The sequence below is a fragment of the Camelus dromedarius genome, chromosome 2, assembly GCF_036321535.1.
Source record: "Camelus dromedarius isolate mCamDro1 chromosome 2, mCamDro1.pat, whole genome shotgun sequence".
In the NCBI taxonomy this organism is placed as follows: Eukaryota; Metazoa; Chordata; class Mammalia; order Artiodactyla; family Camelidae; genus Camelus; species Camelus dromedarius.
This window is the reverse complement of record NC_087437.1, coordinates 51185750-51206591: the sequence shown is the minus strand read 5'-3', so window position 1 is coordinate 51206591 and position 20842 is coordinate 51185750. Positions and strand designations below refer to the sequence as shown.

Here is a 20842-nt window from a genome sequence, read left to right as displayed (position 1 = left end):
GGATATTAGGGCCCCTAGATAGTTAAGATGCATTTCTAAGGAAGAATTTCAATGACCCAGATTCTTGCATCTTCCCATACATAGATAAGCACTAAAATCATTAACTTGAGATATCTGGTCTTCGTGATTAGCAGTAATCTTTTTATGCTTGACTACATGTATTTTCCACCAAAAAAATCATTACATACTGGCTCCTCCCCTACTTCTTTGGAGCAGTTCCTCAGGGCCACTTGAGAGGCTGTCTCCTGGGTTATAGTCCTCAGTAAGATCCCTAAAGAAAACTGAAACTCAGTGCTCTTAAGTTGTCTGTTTTTTCAGCGGACAGAATAAATCAATGTTTCTGATTCATAGAACATCAGTTATCCCTATGATGAAATAAAATTCATATTTTATGGCAAGACAAGAAAAAATTTAAATGTAAAATTTTTCTTTGCCCATTTGGGCCTCCTCCCTCCCCTTTAATGTCTGTTGTGCATCTGCATGAACTAGACCTCCTTAGGGGATAACCTTCCTTCTTAATCTCATAGGGGGCCATGATGACACACAATCCACTTCGCTTAGTACATGCAGAACTGGACTGTGTAAACTGTCAATAATATGTCATTTGACGTATAACCCTTTGTTTCAAAAACTTATATAACTGTCCTTTGACCTCTAACAGCTGGAATAGTCCTCAGAGCTTTCTGACTTTCAGGTTGGCTGGAGAGCTATTATGTACTGAGTGCCAACAATGTACACCTGAGTGCCTGACACATACAAAGTCATTTAATCATCAAAACAACAAGGTAGAAATTATCTAAATTTATAGAAATAGGAATCAAAGTGTCAGAATACCAGTAAGCCTCAGTTTTCTCACCTGCAAAGTGGGGATAATAATGCTAACTCATTTGGTTGATATTAAGATTAAATTAAATGTGATCATGCATGCAAAATACCCATCAGAGTACCTGGGACATAATTAGTGCACAATAAATGGCAAGTAATAATAAATACTCCTGTGCCTGGATGATAGGCAGCACCCCCCCCCCCACCACAGATCCTTCCTGCTCATCCTGAACCCTGGCTGCCCTCTAAGGACTCTGCTTCTCCTACAGCTTTTGAGTGGAAGCTGCTTGTTCTCCCTGTGTCAGTTCAGGCTGTGACCAGAAACAGCATCCTCACTCAAACTGACCGATGAGGAGAGCTTAATAACAGAACATAGAAGCCAACCCATGTGGAACACGGAGGAAGGGAGTAGGTGGAGTAAATGTCTTTCTCCTCTCATGCTCCAGTCTTCTGTTGGTGACTGCAATTGCCTGAGTCCAGCTAAAGCCAGAGGGCAGGGGAGCCCTTGGATGTGGTCCATGAAGGTCAGTCTCGAGGGGCCTGGGGCAGCAGACAAGAGTGATCTGGAGAGGCAGACAGAGAACATCCAGCACATCCCAAAGCTCAGATTCCTTGGGTTCTGGACCACATCCTCCTCATGCCCTAATGATCCTTTCAGACTACTTGTCCGCAGACCCCCTGGACATGTATTTTTCCTCTGTTGACACTCTGCCCTCTATCTCTAGCTCTGCTTCAAGACTGTTAACCTTCCAGTCACTGCCTCTCTTTCAATGACGTCTCAGGATTTCACTCCAAGTCCTGCTGTCATCCTGGTGACCCCAATGTGATGGTATTTTGAGGTAGAGCATTTGGGAGATAATTAGGTATAAATGAGGTCATGAGGGTAGAGTCCCCATGATGGAATTAGTGCCCTTATAAGAAGAGACACCAGAGAGCTTGCTGTCCCTCTCAGCTGTGTGAGGACAAAGCAGGAAGTCAGCCATCTGCAACCAGAAAGACAGCTTTCATCATAACTTGATCATGCTGGTGCCTTGATCTCAGAGTTCCAGCCTCCAGAACTCTGAGAAGTAAATTTTTGTTGTTTAAGCCACTCAGTTTATAGTATTTTCTTATGGCTGCCCATGTAGACTAAGATGCAAGGCTATAAACAAATCTGCTCCTTTGCTTTGGAGGAAAATGCCTTTATCTCAAGGTTGTTTACTTGCTTACTGCCTACTATTAAAAACAAGCAAAATTCAACTGAGTAAATTTGAAGATATCAATTAGATCTTTATTTAATGGATTGTGAATCAGGCAGCATCCCATCTTAGCAGCTAGGAAGGAGTGTTCAGTAGCTGTACAAAGTGGAAGGTTTTTATAGGCAGAAGGAGGAGGAAAAAGGAAGTTTCTAGCAAAGGAGTGGATTGTTTCAGGCAAGGTCACCTTCATTTGGGGGAAGGTATGGGGCTGTCAGGCAGCTTACCTGACTAGTACTGACCAGGTAATTCCAGATTCACTGGTTAAAGGTCACATTTCCTGGGAGAGGCTGAAACTGCAATTAGGGTAGGTATTAAGTCTTGTTTTGCTGACGTGGGCCTAGCACAATTGACTCCATTTTGGCCCTCTTGTTTCTTTCCTAACACTGTTAAAGTGGTGGATACCCCAAGCTCAGTGTTCTTCAGCTGAGATGCAGATCCACTGCATGGTCAGTATCCATCTAGCCCATGGCATTGCCTCTGGAGGACTTGGAGAACAAAGGGAGCCCCTGCAAACATGATGCATGTGATGCTTCTTGTGCTGTGGGTAATGAAGACTTTTGTCTCTAACCCAGGAGTCTCCTATTTTCTGCCAGCTTTCAAACTTATTAGCTTGCAAATAGGGTAAAATCAAATCCCAGAACAGACACTTATGACAAAGCCAAAGTTAATATATTTTAGTTTCTCCAAGAAGTCATGCCCTGGAAGACATCACAAATGCTATGCTCTCTACCTAGAACATTTTGGCCCTTCTCTTCTCCTGGTAACCTCCATCATTTTCTCTGGGAAGCCTTTCCCCTTACCTCCCATTCCTTATCCCTTGTCTGCATTATTTCTCCTCCTCTAAACCCCCAGAGAGCCTTCAGCTTCTCCCAGTGTTTTGTAATTGCCTTAGTTTACTTGGGCCATCCTCCTCCAGTAGAATAGGATCTCTGTGAGGTCAGAGATAGTGTCTTTTAAAATACATCCCAGATCTAGTACATTGCCTGGCATACTGCAGGTGCTTATTCAGTATTTATGGAATGAATACAGTGCTGTTATAGTGATTTAAATAAAGCAGTATAAAAACACAGATGAAGGTCATCTAAATCAGAGTGAAGGTCTAAGAGGAAGGCCTTAAAGGAAACCAAAATATTTCACCTCAAATATGCCTCTTTGACATAAAAGTTGTTTTGAGCTGAAGGCAACAATAAATGAAGATAAAGCTCCCCCTTTTCTTTCTAAAGGCAGGAAACAAGTGTTTCCTTTCATGGAGACAGACTTTTACCAGCCCAGAGACTAGAGATCAGTGTGAAAGGAAAATCAAAATGGAGTCAGTATTGCTAAGAGAGCTCTTTAAAATGGAGCAGAGAGGTCATTGAAGAAGTGTGATATGTGCATCTCTGGATGGAATCTGATCTTTTTCTGCATTTATTGCTTCTTAACTGCCTTCAGCTCTGGATGCTTTGTCTTAACACCACCATCCAGAACATCTGCCCCAGTGTTCCAGAAACTCAAGATAATTATCCAACTCTTACCGTAAAATAACTCATGGAAGAGCTCATCTACTTATTGGACCCTTATCCTAAAATAACTGGTGAGTGCCTATCCTTTAAGGACAAATATTTCCTTTCTTGCCTTTGGGTCAATCATAATTCCTGAACAACCAAGGCTTTTGCCTTTATAAGCCTCTGAATCTTTCTGTTCCCTGAACACTTTTTTGGTTTTATATAAATTTGTGTCTCCCAAATTGCAGGTTTTAAGAACCCAAATAAAGCTCTTTGTTTTTTGTAGCCTCAGTACTATTACTTGTTATTAATAATTATTAATTAATCATTAATATTATTCGACAAGAGGCACCGGTGCAATCTGCAAACCAATCTTGTTAACCTAACCCTTATCTTCCTACTTAAGGAAGATAAGGACCACCTTGTCCTCTTTGGACTACCCTTAGCCTAAGCCTCACTGTCTTGTCAATTCTTCACAAATTCTATTTTCTTTGTCAAAAACGTATAAAACTTCCTATTCTGTCACTTGTTTGGACTTCATTCTCTCGAGAAGACTCCCATGTACATGTATTACTTCAATAAAATTTGGGTGCTTTTCTCCTGTTATTTCGTCTTTGTCAGTTTAAATTTCAGACCTAGCCAGCGACCCTAAGGGAATGGAGGAGAAGTTTTTCCTCTCCAATAGCCTCCTGGAAGAGGTGACAATAAGGTTGGTTTGAAGGACAAATTGGTTAGGTAGGGAGAGAAGGGAAAGGTGTTTCAGGCAGTCAGGATGGTGTAAGAACTGGGGAGAAGTAAGGACTGGCAAAATAGTGCCTTTCAGAAACTGTGGATAATTCAGCATGGGAGTTGGGATCAGAGGGTGGAGTGGCAGGAAATAAAGCTGACTGCCAAGTAGGCAACGGCTGAATCTTGATGTTTGAATTTTATCTAGAATCCAGACTTTCAAGTCAGGCTTGAACTTTCTTTTAAAGCTATGAGGCACATCCTCTTCAGTGTATCATAATTTGAAATAGATGTAGAAAAGAGAGTAGTAATTTAAAACTTGGGTGGCAACATTGACTCCTCCACTCATTTCTCTCTAAGTTTCTGAGCCACTGTAAAACAGTGATATCTACTTTGTATTTTGCGAGGATTAAATGCAATAATTTAGGTAAAGTGCCTGGTACACGGCATCACTCAATGAATACTAGTTTTCCCTCCTCTTTTTCCTCTATGTCTCGTCCACGTCGGGTGGAGGTCGTGAGCTCGCCCACGCCCCTCCCGTGTCCAGGTTGGACAGGCCGGGGAGAACCGCTGGTTCTTGTGCCTCCGGTTGGTAGCACCTGGACTGGGCCTCACGGGGGCGCTCTAGGCTGCTCTTCGGTGCTCTATGGTTCTTCCTTCGCCCCGGAAGTGGTTCTTGGCCGGGGTTAGTAAGGTCGGGCCATGGTTGGGCCGAGGTTGGGAAGATGGCGTGGCGAGGCTGGGCGCAGAGAGGTTGGGGCTGCGGCCAGGCATGGGCTCAGCCGGCGGGCAGCCACAGCTGCGAGGAGCTCACTGCGGCTCTGGCCCCGCCGAGGCTGCTGGGGCGCAGGTAATGACCACGGCTCCGGGCTTCTTGCTTTCCGTGCCCTCGGCTCCGGCCGCGCATCCTCAGGGGCGGAGGTTGTGCGGGCCTCCCGTGCTGTCCCCAGCTCTCCCTCTCTCCACACCCATCCCATCTCTCTCCCTCCGTCCCCCTTTCCCCTCACCTCCGTCCAGTCCTCTCTTTTCGCCGCGCCACCCTGCCCCGGGTGCATAGTGACCAGCCCTGGCCAGCTCTCCGTGAGCCCGCGCTGGCCCCTCTCCCTTTGGGAGGGACCGTCCGGAAAGGAGAACTTATCTGAGAGCTAATTACACACCACGCCTCATAATCCCGCGAGCGAGTGTAACAGCCCAGCTAGTAGTATGGCAGGGCTGAGATTTTATTCTCTGTCAGTCTATAAAACCTTTGTTTTGTAACAAGTCATCTCCTTTAGCGTTTAGAGAACCTCATAAAGGAAGACGGAGTCAGAGGCGGGCTTTACCTTTTGCAAAGTTGTAGGAGAGGCTTTTCTGTTAAAGAGTTGAGACAGTGGAGTATTTGCTTTCCAGATAGCTTGGAAAGAAAACTACTCGACTCTTCCCGAGTAGAAACTGTGAAGAGTATGGTCTATCCGTATTTGCTGCTTTTGCATTAGAATAATTCAACTCTAAATTGAGAGAAGAGAGAAATCCCTAAACTAAGATTCTAATGTGTGTTTGGCTCTGAATTTTCTTCCTGTTCTTTGATTGAGAGTTTCAGCTTTCCCAGTTTCTGACTTGGTTGGTGAGTGCCTGGAATCCACATGATTGATGGTAGCAAGGAAAATGAAGTGTTTATCAGCACGCGGGCTAGGCAGTGGAAAATAATTGAGGCTCCAATATGGCGGAGTCATTGCTTTATTTAAAAATCACCTGGAGTATTGGTAGACTGTTATTTCGCAGGCCCTGCCCCTATCCTGTTAGAAGGAGAGGGTGGGGAAGAGTGGAAGAACCTGTAGTTATAAACATGCACCGAAGTGAGTAGATCAGGGATTTGTGGAAAACTGGTTTACATTGTACCTTAACTTCATAATCCACTGAAACATGCAGCCTCAGGCACTCATCTTAAACTCCCGAGGAGATGGAGAATGAAGAGGTGGGGTAGTGGTGGTGGTACATTTTAGTGGTCCTGATTACCATTCTTTACTACAAATCCCAGTCGAAATTGCATGGGGAAGAAAAGTGAATATGGGTATAAGGAAAAAACACGTGTTAAATACTAAAGCTATGTTAGGAAGGGAAAGGAAAACAACCTAATTAATGAGGTATCTTGGTAAAAAGTGGAGACCATTTGAAAAAACTGAAATACATATGATGTTGAAGATTGGCATCAAAATTTTTTAAAGTTTGTCATTTATATGTGAAGTTTGAAATGGATATTTTTGTGGTGGCATTTAAAAATACGCCATTGTAGGTAAGCCTGAAAAATAATGTATACGTACTGTCTCTGGAAATAAGTATGAATTTCCTTATATACAACTTTATTAGGTCTGCTGTCATTTCTAGTGGTCCTAAAACTAGTATGCAGAGAAATGAAGTCAGGGATATGGTTAAAAAGCAGAGGTCTAGGCTCAGTCTTTGTGATTTTGGTGAAATAGGCCTGAAGTGTGGCTGGGAATTTGCTTTTTTTTTTAAACATTTAAAAAAATTTTTGTTAATGGAGTTGCTGGGGATTGAACTCAGGACCTCATGCATACTGAGCATGCTCTCTACCACTAAGCTGTACCCCACCTCCCTGCTTTTTTTCCTTTTAACCAGAACTACAGGTGGTGATGTTCTGCAAAATTTCCACCCACTATAGTAGGCCCAAGGCAGCCAGCCAGTCAAGAATGGTTTCTACGTTTTTAAAGGGTTGCAAAGTGAAATAGTATGTGACAAAGATTTAAGTTGTTCTTCACAAGGCTACACTACTTATTGTCTGACCCTTTATAGAGGAAGAAAATCTCACTTAGGGTCTTTAGAGACCTTACCATTATCAAACTTGTGGCAACTCTTCTGAAAAATGGTTTAGGCTTGAAAGAAACCTACGCAATTTGTCAGTTGCATGGAACTATCTAAGAGAAGAAAGTAGATAATTGTAGCGCTTTCGTAGAGCTTAAATTTTTTTACATTGGGATGTCAGTCTTAATATATATTTAGGTGAAATGCTTGACAAATTAGTAAATCAGGTGTATTCAATTATTTCCTCTGTTTAATTCACCATCTGTTAACTTGAGATGGGTTTGAAGGACATAACTTTGGCATGCAAGAGTTTACATAGAATTCTCTCTTCCCTAAATACAACTATTTTCTTTAAAGTGGGATGAATCTATTGTGTATACACTTGAACACATCTCATCTCCATTTGTACACTAGGCCATTTGTACTCAATTTATTCACACAAATCTTTAGTAACATAGACATTAATGCTGACTCGTACATGTATCTAAGTGGCGTTCTTTATCCTCACACTGTTGAAAACAATTCACGAGACTGTTAACCTCACTCACCATTAAGGCAACAAACATATAGATATGACTTTTTCTATTTAATGGTTATGGGATGTTATTAAATAGAACCATAACAGTTGTGTGGTTAGTGGTAACTCAAGCATTCATGATATATTCCCACTTTGAGCATTTTGGACTGCTTTCACAAATCACTAGTTATTGGCAGGTGGATCAAAGCAGAGAGCAAAAAGTCTGTCTTCATGAGTCAGTATATATCTCTAGTGACCTTCTCCCATCCCACCCCCCCATTCATTTTATTGTGTTGTTTCACTTTGTTTTCCAAACTTATTTCAGGTCTTTTATTTTTCCAACTTACATAACCATCTGAACAGTTAGAGCTTAAAAACCTAAACCTTTAAATATGATCTCAAACATTTGCAATTAAAGACATTTATCTTGCTTTCCCTGGTTGGTTTTGCATTTTAAGAAACATGAAAGTTCTGTTACCGGGAAAAGGGAAATAAGAATTACCTCAGTTCTTAGTCACCAGGAAAAAAAAGAATTTTTGACGAGAGACAAAAAGCGTGATATAAGCAAAATTTTTATTAGTGAAGTAAAAATATAGTGAAAGTACACTCCCGAGAATTGGGAGCGGGCCAATCCAAGAGAGGAAAAACGGCGCCTTTCCTTTATTTTTCCTGTTTTTATATCCTGGTTTCATGATTGATTGATTGACAACTCAGGTTCCCTGCACTCTGGCATGTCCATCCCCTTTTGGGCAGGTTCATTGGGTCAGGCTATACCAGGTACCCCTCCCATGTGCATCTGCAGCGCTTTGATTTTTAACTGGCTTCTTTTTCTGGCCCTCATTTAGAAAAAATAAAAATTTCTGGAGTCTTTTCCTGAATGCAGACACACTGCCATTTTCTGGGTTGTTCCTTTCCCCTTCCTCTCCCCCCTGCCCAGTGCTCATTTCTGTCTGAACTACCTAACATCTCCCCAAGGACAGAGAATGTACTTTGTCATATAATGTGTGATGAAGTACTTATTACATCTAAAAGCATCCTTGTACCAACAGAAAACCCAGCTCTTAACTGACCTAAGCAAATATGGAAATTTACTGTCTTAGGCTATTAAAAAGTTGAGAGGTGGGACTAGCTTCTTGTGAGGCCAGGTCTCGTGTTCCAGTTTGTCACCAGGACTCCATTTTCCATTACTTGGTTCTGCTTCCTAAATGTTGGCTTTATTCTCTCAGTATGCGATCTCCTCATTGTTGTAAGATGGCTGTCAGCATCTCTTGATTCTGTATACTTCTAGGTTCAAATCCAGCAGAAGAAATTCTCTTTCCCAATATTACAAATAAAACCTTGAAATTGAATTTCACTGAACTATTGGCCTGACTTGGGACACGTGTCCATCTTCGAACCCCTTGAAAGTTGCCAGGGGATGGATTGTGTAGGTTGGCTTAAGCCTGTCAGTAGTCGCTTGATGTGTCTCTCCAAACCAAATGGCTGGAAACTCCAGGGTGCTCTTAGGAGAGGGAGGAGGATGTGGATGCTGGGAATGAGCCAGAAATGCTCACTGTCAGTCCTAGTGAAACTTTTGTATTGGAACTCTTTGTTTTTTAACAAATCCTATTTTTTGAATCCTAGTTGGATAGGATTAACCTGTAGATAACCATTGTAATTTAAGTAGAAATGTTGTTGGAAGATTGGGAGAATAGGTTTTAGCTCCTTACTATTCAAAGTAGTTCATGAACCAGCAGTTTAGGACAGGGTTTGCCAAACTTATTTTGTAAAAGGCTAGATGGAGAATAGGGCTATATAGGTCTCTGTCAGATACTCTTTTAAACAACTCTTTAAAAATGCAAAAAGTATCCTTAAGCTGGAGGGCCAAATTCAGTCTGCAGGCCAGAGTTTGTCAGTCTTTAATTTTAGAAATGGTTTAGAAATGCGGACTTTCAGACTTACCCACCCCAGACCTACTGAGTTAGAAGCTTAGTTTAACAAGATCCCCAGGTGAAATGTATATAGACAATGTGTTCCACCCACACCTGGGATAAATCTCAACCCTCCTGCACGTGAGTCACCTGGGGAGCTTGTAAACCGATGCTTTAGTCCTACCCATGGACATTCTAATTTAATTGGCTCATTGTGGAGCCATGGTATAGTTTGTTAAGAGCTCACCAGGCAATTCTAATGTGTAGTATAGGAAAGGAAAGGTTGTTTTCCGTTTACCAAGCTTAGGTTCATTAGCTGGAGGGGCCTTGTCAGTTAGACTAACAAAACACAGATCAGTAGGAGGAAAACAAACAAGTTTATGAACACACATGGGCGGACCCAGTGATGAGTAACCCAGAGGGATGTTTGAGAACTTGGGCTTATATAGCAGTTTAACAAAAGAACAACAAAGTTTTAGAGAAATGACAAGACAAAGGAAGAGGACTTTAAGTTTCTAGAGCAGCAAATTGTGGGAAGGTCATGTATGAGGGAACTGATGGAAGATCAGCACTAGTTAGTAAAGTTTGTTATGTAGATTCCTCTGGTACTTTCTCTGGGCTCATAAGGGTCTAGCGTTGTCTCCTGATTAACTTCTGTTCTTCCTGGTAGAGAAGGGAGAGCAGGTACACCTTTGTAAGTGTATATCCTGCTTTTAGGCAGATGGAGCAGCGCAGAGAGATTTTCTTATATCTACTGCTTCTCAGTTGCCTTCAGCTCAAAATAATCCCTATGCCAAAGGGATGTTTCAGGCTGGCATATTCTGCTACTCTTCAGGAGCCAGCATTGAGAATTGCTGTTCCAGACTAAGCTTTTGGAGTCATAACTCCCTTTGCCACAGCTAATGTGGTAGATAAAAAAAAACATGGCCACAATTTGCAGCTCCTCTCATCCAGAGCTGGAATCTGTTTCCCTATTCCTTGAAATGGAGTTGGCCTTGTGACTTGGTTTGACCAGTAGCATGTGCAGAAGTAGTGTGTACGGTTTCAGAGTCTGGGTGTCAAGAGGCCTTGCAGCCTTAGCCTTTTTTCTCTTGGAACACTCCCATGGCCACTGTAGAAGCCCCTGCTAGACTAGATATTACTGAGAAGCTATCTGGCGAGAGGGCCAGCTGGCAACCAGTACTGAGGCTCTGGATATTGTTGTAAGGCCATCATAGACTCTCCACTTCCAGTTGAGCAGCCAAATGACTGGCTGCATGAGTGACCCGAGGTAAGACCTGCCCAGCTGAGGGCAGCTAACTTACAGAATCATGAGAAATAATAAATTATGGTTTTAGGGCAACTAAGTTTGGGGGCATTTGTTACATAGTAGTATGTGAGACAACTGGGGAAGCTGCTGCCACATCAGGATCTACTGACCCAAGTGAGTGCTGTGCTGCCTCCACCGTTATTTTCACTAGCAAAATTGATGCCTCGTGTCCCACCTTCTCACTAAGCTCAGTTCTGACTTCAGGTATTGTGCTGATATGTCTGATTAACAAGCCCTGATCACATCTAGAACCAAAAGGATACCCGGGAAATAGTTTTTAGCTTTCTAGTCCCTGCAGCATGTGAATGTACCCCAGGTAATCGGAATAGATGTTCAGTGAGCCAAGACACAGTACTGAATTCTATCCAACAAGTTCTGTATGTCCGACTGCAATTCCTAATATATATGTATACTCTTAACATATATATTCTGCATCTGAACTTAACTCTGGGGCCAATGTGTATAACATGTTCTTGGTGTCCTCAGCCCTACACTTCTGTTGAGATTCTCAGTGTAAGTATTATTCTGCTTCAAATATATATTCCCAGCCTGGTTTATTTGTATTCCTTTTTCAAGCATTGAGCTTCGGAATTTTAAATGAGTTGATGAGCTATAGAAGAAACAGTCTTTCATTAGAATCTATTGAGTACATATCCTGTAGTGTTAAGCTGTTGGAAATATAAAGGAATCACTTCCTTCATATTTCTTGGTCTAAAAAGAAAAAAAAATGCCAGAAACCAACACTGGGTTAAAACTTGTAACTCTTTACAAGGAAACATTTAAAGGAAACATATTCCCATTACATTGTTGCATCTTTGGTTTTGGGCTCCAAATGGTATTAATTGTTATTTTATTTACTAGACCTAGCTGTAAATTCAGAATGTTTGATAAAAACCAAATCTAATTGCAAAGGATTAACATCTGCCACTTTAAAAGTGTTATCAGTTAGGAATGCCTTTGGCTGTAAATTAATTTATTGTTGGTTAAATAAATGAGAGGGTGTATTTATCGAGCATAAGATACTTGGAAGTAGGTAGCTACTGTCTTTGCTTAGTGGTTCAAAAAATGTCAAGGTTAGTATCTGAGTACCTTGGCCTTTCTCTTGGCATTCAAGATGACTGCCCCAGCTCTCGGCATTACTTCCTTTTTTAAGGCAAAAAGAAGGTGGGAAGGGTGTGGAATTAGTGATACCTCCACTTTTATCAGATAAGCAAAAACTTTCCAAGAGGCTTCTAAAATTTTTTCAAGTCTCATTTTGTCAGAACTCTGTGCTGTGGCTTCCCTGAGCCATAGGAGGGGCCAGAAAAGTTAAGATGTTTATCTTTCCTAGCCTCTGCAGGAAAAGCAGGCAACAGAAATAGATTTGGGATTAGCTCTTCAACAGTATTTGCTAACAGATATTCAAAAGACTGGTAACAAGCTCTGAAGGGAGTTCAGAGCTATTTAGTTTGAATAAGTGCTTTGCTTTCCAAAATAGATTTCATTGAAAAGGGTAGCATTTATTTGGAGGTATAAATTGTGGATTATTCAAAATTTCAAGGAAAATTACTTTATCACCATCATCCGTCCTCCCCGTGTGATGTCTGAGAAGTTGAACCCTGACATGGACTCAGAGTGTTGACTGAAAGAGCATTCTAGGCAAGTAATAGCAGTATTAATAGCTATACCATTTTTCTGAATTTCGATTGTTTTCAAATGCCTTCTAGATATCACCTGGGTGTTATACCAATGCTAAAGATACTTTATTGTAATATAAGTTACATATAGTAAAATGTCTAAGTATTAAGTGTACAGCCCATTAATTCTGACAAATATGTACACCTGTGCAGCTGTCGCTTAAAGTGGTGGGACTGGGCTAGAAAGGATGATGAGATCTGTCAGGCAGTGGTGGAGTATTCCTGGCCAGAAGGGATGAGCTAAGGAATTGTATTGGAATTAAGGAGAGACTGTTGGCCCTCTAAGAGGGCATTTGAGGAAGTATTGAATGTTTGCAGAAAAGTGATATGGGGAAAAAAGAACATGCAACATGTTAAAACAAAATGTTTGAAGTTAAGTCCATTGTTGGTGTAATCTAGGCATAAGGTAAGGGGTTAGACTAGGAATGAAAAAAATATTTGACAGAGTTGGTTGTTATAGATGGTAAGAATTAAGGAGAGAGAGAACTCCATGATGACATCTAGATTTTTAACCTTAGTGATTAAGAGAACTGTGGTCCCACAGAAAGAATAAGGAAGTCAGAAAATGGAGCTGTTTGTAGAGGAGGATGAGTTCCCTTTTGAATATATTGGTTTTAAAGTAATGGGGGCATATCCAAGAGGAAGTATTCAATGTATAGTTGAAAACAGAAGAAAATTAAGGCTGGGACTAAAGACGTATATTTGAATCATTTACTTGCTTAGAAGTCATTCAGGCCACAGAAATGAATTTTTTCTTTTATTTAAACAGTGTTTCAGGGGCTGGATTACAAAGATGAGAACACCTGTCTGATTTCTGCTTTCAAGGAACTTTATGAGTCTAGAAGGATAGTATAGAGTACAGTGAGAACAAACAGGCAGGGCCCTCTACTTGGTCACCTGGGGGAAGTTACTATTTTGCAAAAGAAAAAAAATGCTTTACAAATTTATATGGGTTCATTTTGAATGGAGAATGGGAACTACTGGAGTCTTTAAGCTTATCTATCAGGATATCAGGACAGGAGAGACAGGGAAGCCATCAGGAAAGTGAGTTTGAAAAGCAGAGAGTACAGTCTTACTGTACAGGCGCTGACAGGTGTGATTGGTAGTGTCAGATGTTTCGAGGAGGTCAAGCTATAAGGACCCTTTATAGAACATTTGGTGGGTGTCCCCCAAACTGGAAATAAGGGGCAAGATGGGGGAAAATCCACCAATTTGCAATGGTCAGAACTTATAAAAGGAAATCATTATTTGATTTAAATGTTTGTTCTGAAATTTGACCAAACTTCAAACAAGATAACAAAGCCATTCTGTGCTAATTCAAACCACATTTTGTGGTTCTTCAGCGTTTTACAGGATTGCAAACTGTGTTGAGGATGGCTGCAAATTATTTTGTTGATTGATACATAGTCACGACCCAAACAAGTTCCCTCTAAAGTTGCTGTGGTTTGTGTGTCTCCTTTTCCAGAAGGGCACTCTTCTTTGTTTTGACTGAGTCCTATCTGAGAGTAGGAGTTTTGGCTTCTTCAGGGCTACAGCATGAGACTAACTGAAATGGTGATGATGTAGCTCAAGTGGGGAGTCTCATAGAGGTTGGTGTTTGCAAGATGCAGCTCTGTTCTAATCTCTTATTTTCCCCTGTAGGTTTAACTTTTTTATTCAGCAAAAATGTGGATTCAGAAAAGCACCCAGGAAAGTTGAACCTCGAAGATCAGATACAGGAACAAGTAGTGAATCGTACAAGAGAAGTGCTTTGATTCCTCCTGTAGAAGAAACAGTCTTTTATCCTTCTCCCTATCCTATAAGGACTCTTATAAAGCCTTTGTTTTTTACTGTTGGGGTAAGAGCTCACATCACTAGAAGTTACCTACCTTGCTGCAGGTGCAGTGTTAACATATTGTTTATTCTATTTGGGTTCCCTTAAAGTCAAGTCAGTGGAAGGAGAATCAAAATGATCTGGGGTCATGATTGTAAGATAACATGAATTTATAATTGCTATTAGAGATGGTTCAGTTATGTAAGCCCTGGAGAAAAAACTCATGGGCCTCTTATTTGGTATAACATTGCAAGTGATACTAAGTTGGTATTCTGAATTTTATTGGAGAAGTTCTGTTAACAGGCCCCAGGGTACTGTGAAGTTAATAAAATGGGAAACAATTAAATGTTCTTTTCATTTAATAGGTTTCACTGTGCTAGATGTTCCTTCTGTTGGTTTGTAAAAAGCAGTGAAAATGAAATATTGTCCTTGGAACTATGTATAGATCTATTTCTCTTTTAAATTTATTTTGTAATATGTTTGTTTTATGTAGTTTACAGGATGTGCATTTGGATCAGCTGCTATTTGGCAGTATGAATCACTGAAATCCAGGGTCCAGAGTTATTTTGATGGTATAAAAGCTGATTGGTTGGATAGCATAAGACCACAAAAGGAAGGAGACTTCAGAAAGGAGGTAAAGATAAACATGGCTTTTTTTTTTGCTCTAGTTGATTAGTTTTTGAAGTCTGGTTATTTATGAAGTGTTTTCAGTTAATGGCATCATTACCAGAAGATGTGAAGTCATTGCACTTAGTATACTTCTTTAGAATTATTTCATTGCAGTGTATTAAATTTTTATATTGTCTGGCAGTGCTGTTCTCTACAGTGTTCAAAGAAGTTTGTCCTTTTACCCACATGTGTCAAGAATCACTACAGATAGTTGTCAAAATTAATGTGTTAGAACCTCTTCCAGCCCTAGTTAGGGCCAGTATTTTACTTGCATCATCTGGATGGATTAGTTTAGAGTACATATTAGAATCACAGGGAGTGTTTCAAGATACTTAAGCCCAAGGGGTAGAGATACTGTGTGGATTGTATAAAGCTTCTCAGTGACATGTTTACATACCTTTGGTAAATACTCTCTGTTGAGTGTTTTAACTGTGCTCAGGGGATGCAGATGCAAGAAAGAGTACAAATATAAAGCTTTTCATTACTTTTTAGAAAAATATTTATTATTGTATTTATTTTTATTTTGGCAGGGCAGGGGGAGGTAATTAGGTTTATCTATTTTTAGAGAAGGTACTAGGGATTGAACCCAGGACCTCTATCACTTGAGTGTACCCTTCGCACTTTTTATTACTTCATATGGCCTTCTGATTTTCTTACAATACTGCCTTTTATTTTAATTTATTATTATTTAAATGTAGTTAGTTTACAGTGTCCTGTCAATTTCTGGTGTACAGCATAATGTGTCACTCATACACATACATACATATATTTGTTTTCATATTCTTTTTCACTATAGGTTACTACAAGATATTGAATATATTTCCCTACACTATACATAAGAAATTTGTATATCTATTTTAAATATAGTAGTTAGTATCTGCAAACAATATTGCCTTTTAGATAAAACATATTTTATTTCATTTGGCAATACTTAGCACTGAGGCCATAGGCTAATTTGGGATCCAGGTCCATTTGTTTTTCAAGCACCTCCATGTTTTTTTTCTTTATGACACACTGTCTCTCCAATTTGGAGAGTTGATATCCTCTTTATTTTTCTCCTTCCTAGGAACTTAATCCTGGCCAGTGAGAGCTTGAGAGGGCAGCTTTGGGTTTTCTTTTTCCTAATGTTGGTTGAAGGTTCCTCTAAGTAGGGAGAAGGATTCATTCCTCCTTGTTTCCCCATAGACACAAGAAAATGAGCTCTACCTGTTCTAGAGAGGCTTTATGTCAGAAGAACAATGGCTGCGATATTTGCAGGTAAAAACTGCAATAATTAGCGGTAATTTTTATCCAGTACAATCTGTTTGAGAAGATAGTAATACTGACTTATTCCATAAGCCTGAATCCCTTAGAAAGCTGCAGGTTTCCAGCATACCTGCACTGTGATACCCAAATTGTTCCTTGGAATGGTGAAAATGACACAAGCAGTATACATAACCTTCATCCAATAATGGATTTGTTTAAAACAGTTAAATGATAGGTTATAAAATATAAAATCCATGTTAATTTAAAGAAAACTGAAATAACACAAATATAACATGGGAAGTGAAAGTTCTGGGAACCCTTGCCACACTACTACACGTGAAGTGAGTAAGGTCTGAGAGTTCATACACTGATCCTTGAACAACGCAGGGGTTTGGGCACTGACCCTCCATGCAGTGGCAAACATGTATATAACTTTACAGCTGTCCCTCCACATCTGTGGATTCCACCAACTGCAGATGGTGCAGTATACTGTGGTACCTATTTATTGGAAAAATATCTGTGTATAAGTGGACTGGTACAGTTCAAACCCCTGTTCAAGGGTCAACTGAATTACAAGAATGAAATCATTTATTGTATATGGATCAATATACATATGGATCTGTAACTTTTTTTTAAATCTTAGATTTCTTTCTATATTAGTATACAAAGTCTGGTTCAGTTTCATAGTTAAAACATAGCTTTTTTAATTAAAAGAACTTTAGTCATAGAAAATTTCTAAAGTAAAGTAAAAAGAGTAAAGAGAATAGTATAGTGAACCCCTGTAGTCCAAAATCAACGATTATCGATACATAGCCAACTTTATTTCATCTAGTCCCCTTACTTTCCTTTCCCTCCCCACCACTGATCACTATAAAGCAAATTCTAGGCATATTTCATCTATAAAAATTTCAGTGTGTGTCCCTGAAATATTGAACTTTTCTCTTTTTGTAAACCTCAGTACTGTTACTACACCTTCAAAAAAAAAAAAAAGCAATTTTAGTGGAGAATATTCTCGGTTGGAATTTTAAAACTAGATTGGGCCTTGGTAAAGAATCACTTCCTTGATACCTATCTATATCTGATAGTGTGCTAGGAACATTACTTTATTGATATTCCACAGTGGTACTGCTAGGTATCTGTTACTATCTCCATTTTACATAACAGGAAACTGAAGTTTAGAAGTAATTGGTCTGAGGTCACAGAGCTGATCAGTGGCTCTGGGTAGAGAATGCGGGCTGTCTGGCTGTAAAACACGTGCGCTTTCCATTTTACCACCTATTTGTTGCGTCTGTTGTTCAGTAGATTTTTAAAAATGAAGACTCATTTATGCACAAAGCTTTTCTTTGTGGTTTCTCATTTACCTAGCCTGAAAGTATACTCATGTGCAGTTTTCTTTCTGTTTTAGATTAACAAGTGGTGGAATAACCTAAGTGATGGCCAGCGGACTGTGACAGGTTTGTGTTAGCTTACACGTTTTAGCCATTCAAGGGAAGAGAAATCAAACCAAAAGGTACAGTATGTCACAGTCAATGGCTTTTGTACCATGCTCATCAGTGGTTTAGAAGAAGTTTCTGTACCTTCAGGCTAATGCGTTAGTTTGAAAGCAGCGTGGCATAAAGGTGTACATGAGGCTCTGAGTCAGCTGTTTTCTAATTTTGATCTAGATGCTGTAAAATGCTAGCTTGTGAAATAGGTTATGAGTGAGTACTATTTTCCCATTAAAGTAACTAAAGGAGGCATTGATTAAGTACCTTCTTTATGCAGCATGCTTTATACGTATTCTCTTCCTATGTCACAGGGTTGTGTATAGGGTAGATATCTCCCTTTTTGCAGATAAGGAAACCGACTTTCAGAGAAGGAACTTTTTGAGGCTCACACTGCTAGTAAGAGAGCTGACTTTGAGAACCCAGATCTGTCTCATCCTAAAGCCAATTTTCTCTTTTGTACACCATGCTGTTTATAGAATTCTCTTTAAATGTAAGCATAACATGTATATCACCATGATAATTTTATTTTTATTTTTTGTTAATTTTTATGGAAGACAGATCTGGCTCTTCAAGGTATCGCTTGTACAATATTGTATGGATTTAGTTATTTGAGAAATTTGGGGAAATGCATTTGTATAGTTCTTTAACAGTTGTGCAGATGGGGAAAAATATCTTCCCAGAGAAATAGCAGAATAATGCTTTTTCTCAAATATGTTTAGACTTAATGGTGTTCTTAATTTTCCGTATCTATTTAAGTGGAGAAAAGGTGCTTATCTTTCTTTATTCAGACTATTTCCTATGTCTGGAAGGTTTAATTTTCTGACCCCTTGGTGGAACCTAATCCAGTCTTCAAGCGTATGGCTTAGACATTGCTTCCTGCAGGAAGTGCTTTCTTTTTTCTGAACTCATTCTACTGTTTAATCATTATAACACAACTTGCCTTATGTATTTGTACATAAAGCATCTTTGAGGACAGTGATGAGATTTTTCATTTTGTTATAGCTCCTGGGACATATCTGGCACATATAAAAGTATTCAGTTAAAATCTAGTGGGTAAATGAATGTTAATGGGATGTTGAATCAAAAGATGATATTTTTTTCAAAGTATATTGTCATACTGTAGAATTGATTAGTCAGTGAGGTCTTGATAATTAGGATAATTTCATTTTTGGGGGTCTTTTTTAAAATAAAAACGTAATTTCAAAGATAGCTCTGTAACAACACATACATTTTCATTGGAATTAATGGGTTTGTTTGTTTGTTTCTTTGCTTGTTTTGAAAATTAACAGCATTTCCTTAGGGTAGCAAAGTTTTGATTTCCTTTGGTATTTTCAAAGTATCTCACAATTAGTTGATACCTAGTGTTCTTTGAAGATGGGAAAGGTTTTGTCATTTAACATTTGAGGAAACCTGGGATCAGAATTTAAAACCTTTTCATGCCAGTAAGTAGTTTATTCAGAGAAGTTGGTAATTTGGAGATAAATAAAAATCAGAATTCTTTTTCTTAAATGACGTTGTGATCTAATTAGCAGCTTGAGTGTAGAATACTTTGAACCACGTAAGTGTGAGTGGTCACGCTAAAGATCCTAAATACTTATTGTCAGGTTATCTAAGTGACCTATAGAGGCTGAGGAGATGCTCTTTGATCTGTTCAGTGTCATCTCAGATTCCTCTTTTAGAAAATAATTATTCTGGTAGCAGTGACTCTAGCTTCACAATACTTGTTAATGATGCTTGGATTTCTGTGGCTAATGAACTTGTGCTTTAGTTATGTCTTGTCTCTTTTCAGAGATGCCAGTTTGTTCAGCGGACCTGGTTGAGCTCTCCCTATTGCTTCCCTTAGGCTGACACTAAGTGAGGTTGGCTCAGCTCCTGACTTTGAGGATAGATTTATAGGGTCACAGATTCATTCTGTACCACTTCCCTTTCCTTGGGTTGTAGATGTTCTATGAGTATTTTCTTTCAAAATACAAACACACACATACACAAAACACAAACCCCCCCACACCTTGTTAATTCCTTAGGAGGCCACTGACCTAGAAAGTTTCAAAGCTCACTGGTGTGCCTCTTTGCTCACTGGTATTCACACCTAGACAGTGGCAGCATGAAAGCTTTAGTAGGTTAAAGATTTCTCAGTTTTACACCAAACATTTCATAAAAGGATTCCTTGCTATCTGAATCTAATGTGTTCTTGAATTTGGATGGCAAGATTTTGGTTATAGCAAGTCCAGACAGCAAAATGTTTTATCCAAATGTATTTGGTTCCTGAACTTGAGGTAGTAAGGGATGTTTCAAATTTATCCATATTTCTTTGGTGCCTAGGTTTGGGTAAGAACAGTTCAGATCATAAGGGGTACCTATAATTTATTTTATTAAGGTAGTATCCAGTGGTGAGGTGAAAAACTTCCCTTACTTGGAGCTGATAACAGTTTTGAAGTCCCTAGTTCTTGATTCTTCTGTTTCAAACTGTCCCTGGGAATCACGTTTTCAAGCTCTGCCAGAGAACTGGTCTTAATTCCTTAATCTTTTTTTTTTTTCCTTGGTTTAGGGTTTTTTGATTTGTTTTTTGGTCTTAATCTTCATTGTTACACAGAAATATCTCCCCAAACTTCACATTGCTATGAAAAAGTTTTTATAAGTTCAGTTGGTATTTGTGGGATGAAGGGGGAACATCAGGTAGCCTTCATCAAAGGAAGACTTGACCCTGTTGCTTGTACGTTTTAGCTAGTCTCCTGTTCTATTGCCTTGGTCTGCAGGGCTTTTAACCCCCCAGAAGAGTGTTTCCTCTACCTTTGTAGCTTTTAGAGATACTTGTGAGGCACACGTCATGTTTTCCTGTTAGGTCAGCAGAATGCTGACTTTACTATATTGGGATTCAGGTAAAACTGAGGGGGGAGAACCTGCCAAATTATTGTATCTGATGAGGAGAGGGACAGGGAGGATGAAGATGGGAAGAAGATCAAGAAGACGGTGTCCCAGTTACTCTCCTAGTTTGTATCTATTGTCAGCTCCAAAGCTCAGGCACTGCTATACCCCAGGCCCTTGACCCTTTTGCCCCAACGTCTAAAGTCTGTTCTTTTTTCTTTGCATTTCTATCTCTACGAGGATTAGGTTTTTTGTTTGTTTGTTTGTTTGTTTAATTCT

The 20842-nt window shown here is 39.6% G+C and overlaps 1 protein-coding gene across 1 annotated transcript in view; it reads left to right on the top strand.

The window, feature by feature from the left end:
- The first annotated feature begins 4962 nt into the window (after nucleotides 1–4962).
- PARL (presenilin associated rhomboid like) overlaps nucleotides 4963–20842 on the top strand; it is a 41867-nt gene continuing 25987 nt past the window's right edge. The window contains exons 1-4 of the mRNA XM_010976207.3: nucleotides 4963–5123; nucleotides 14126–14321; nucleotides 14791–14931; nucleotides 17617–17665. Coding sequence (XP_010974509.2) covers nucleotides 4999–5123; nucleotides 14126–14321; nucleotides 14791–14931; nucleotides 17617–17665 — 511 coding nt within the window. The 5' untranslated portion in view covers nucleotides 4963–4998. The remainder of the gene's footprint in view (nucleotides 5124–14125; nucleotides 14322–14790; nucleotides 14932–17616; nucleotides 17666–20842) is intronic.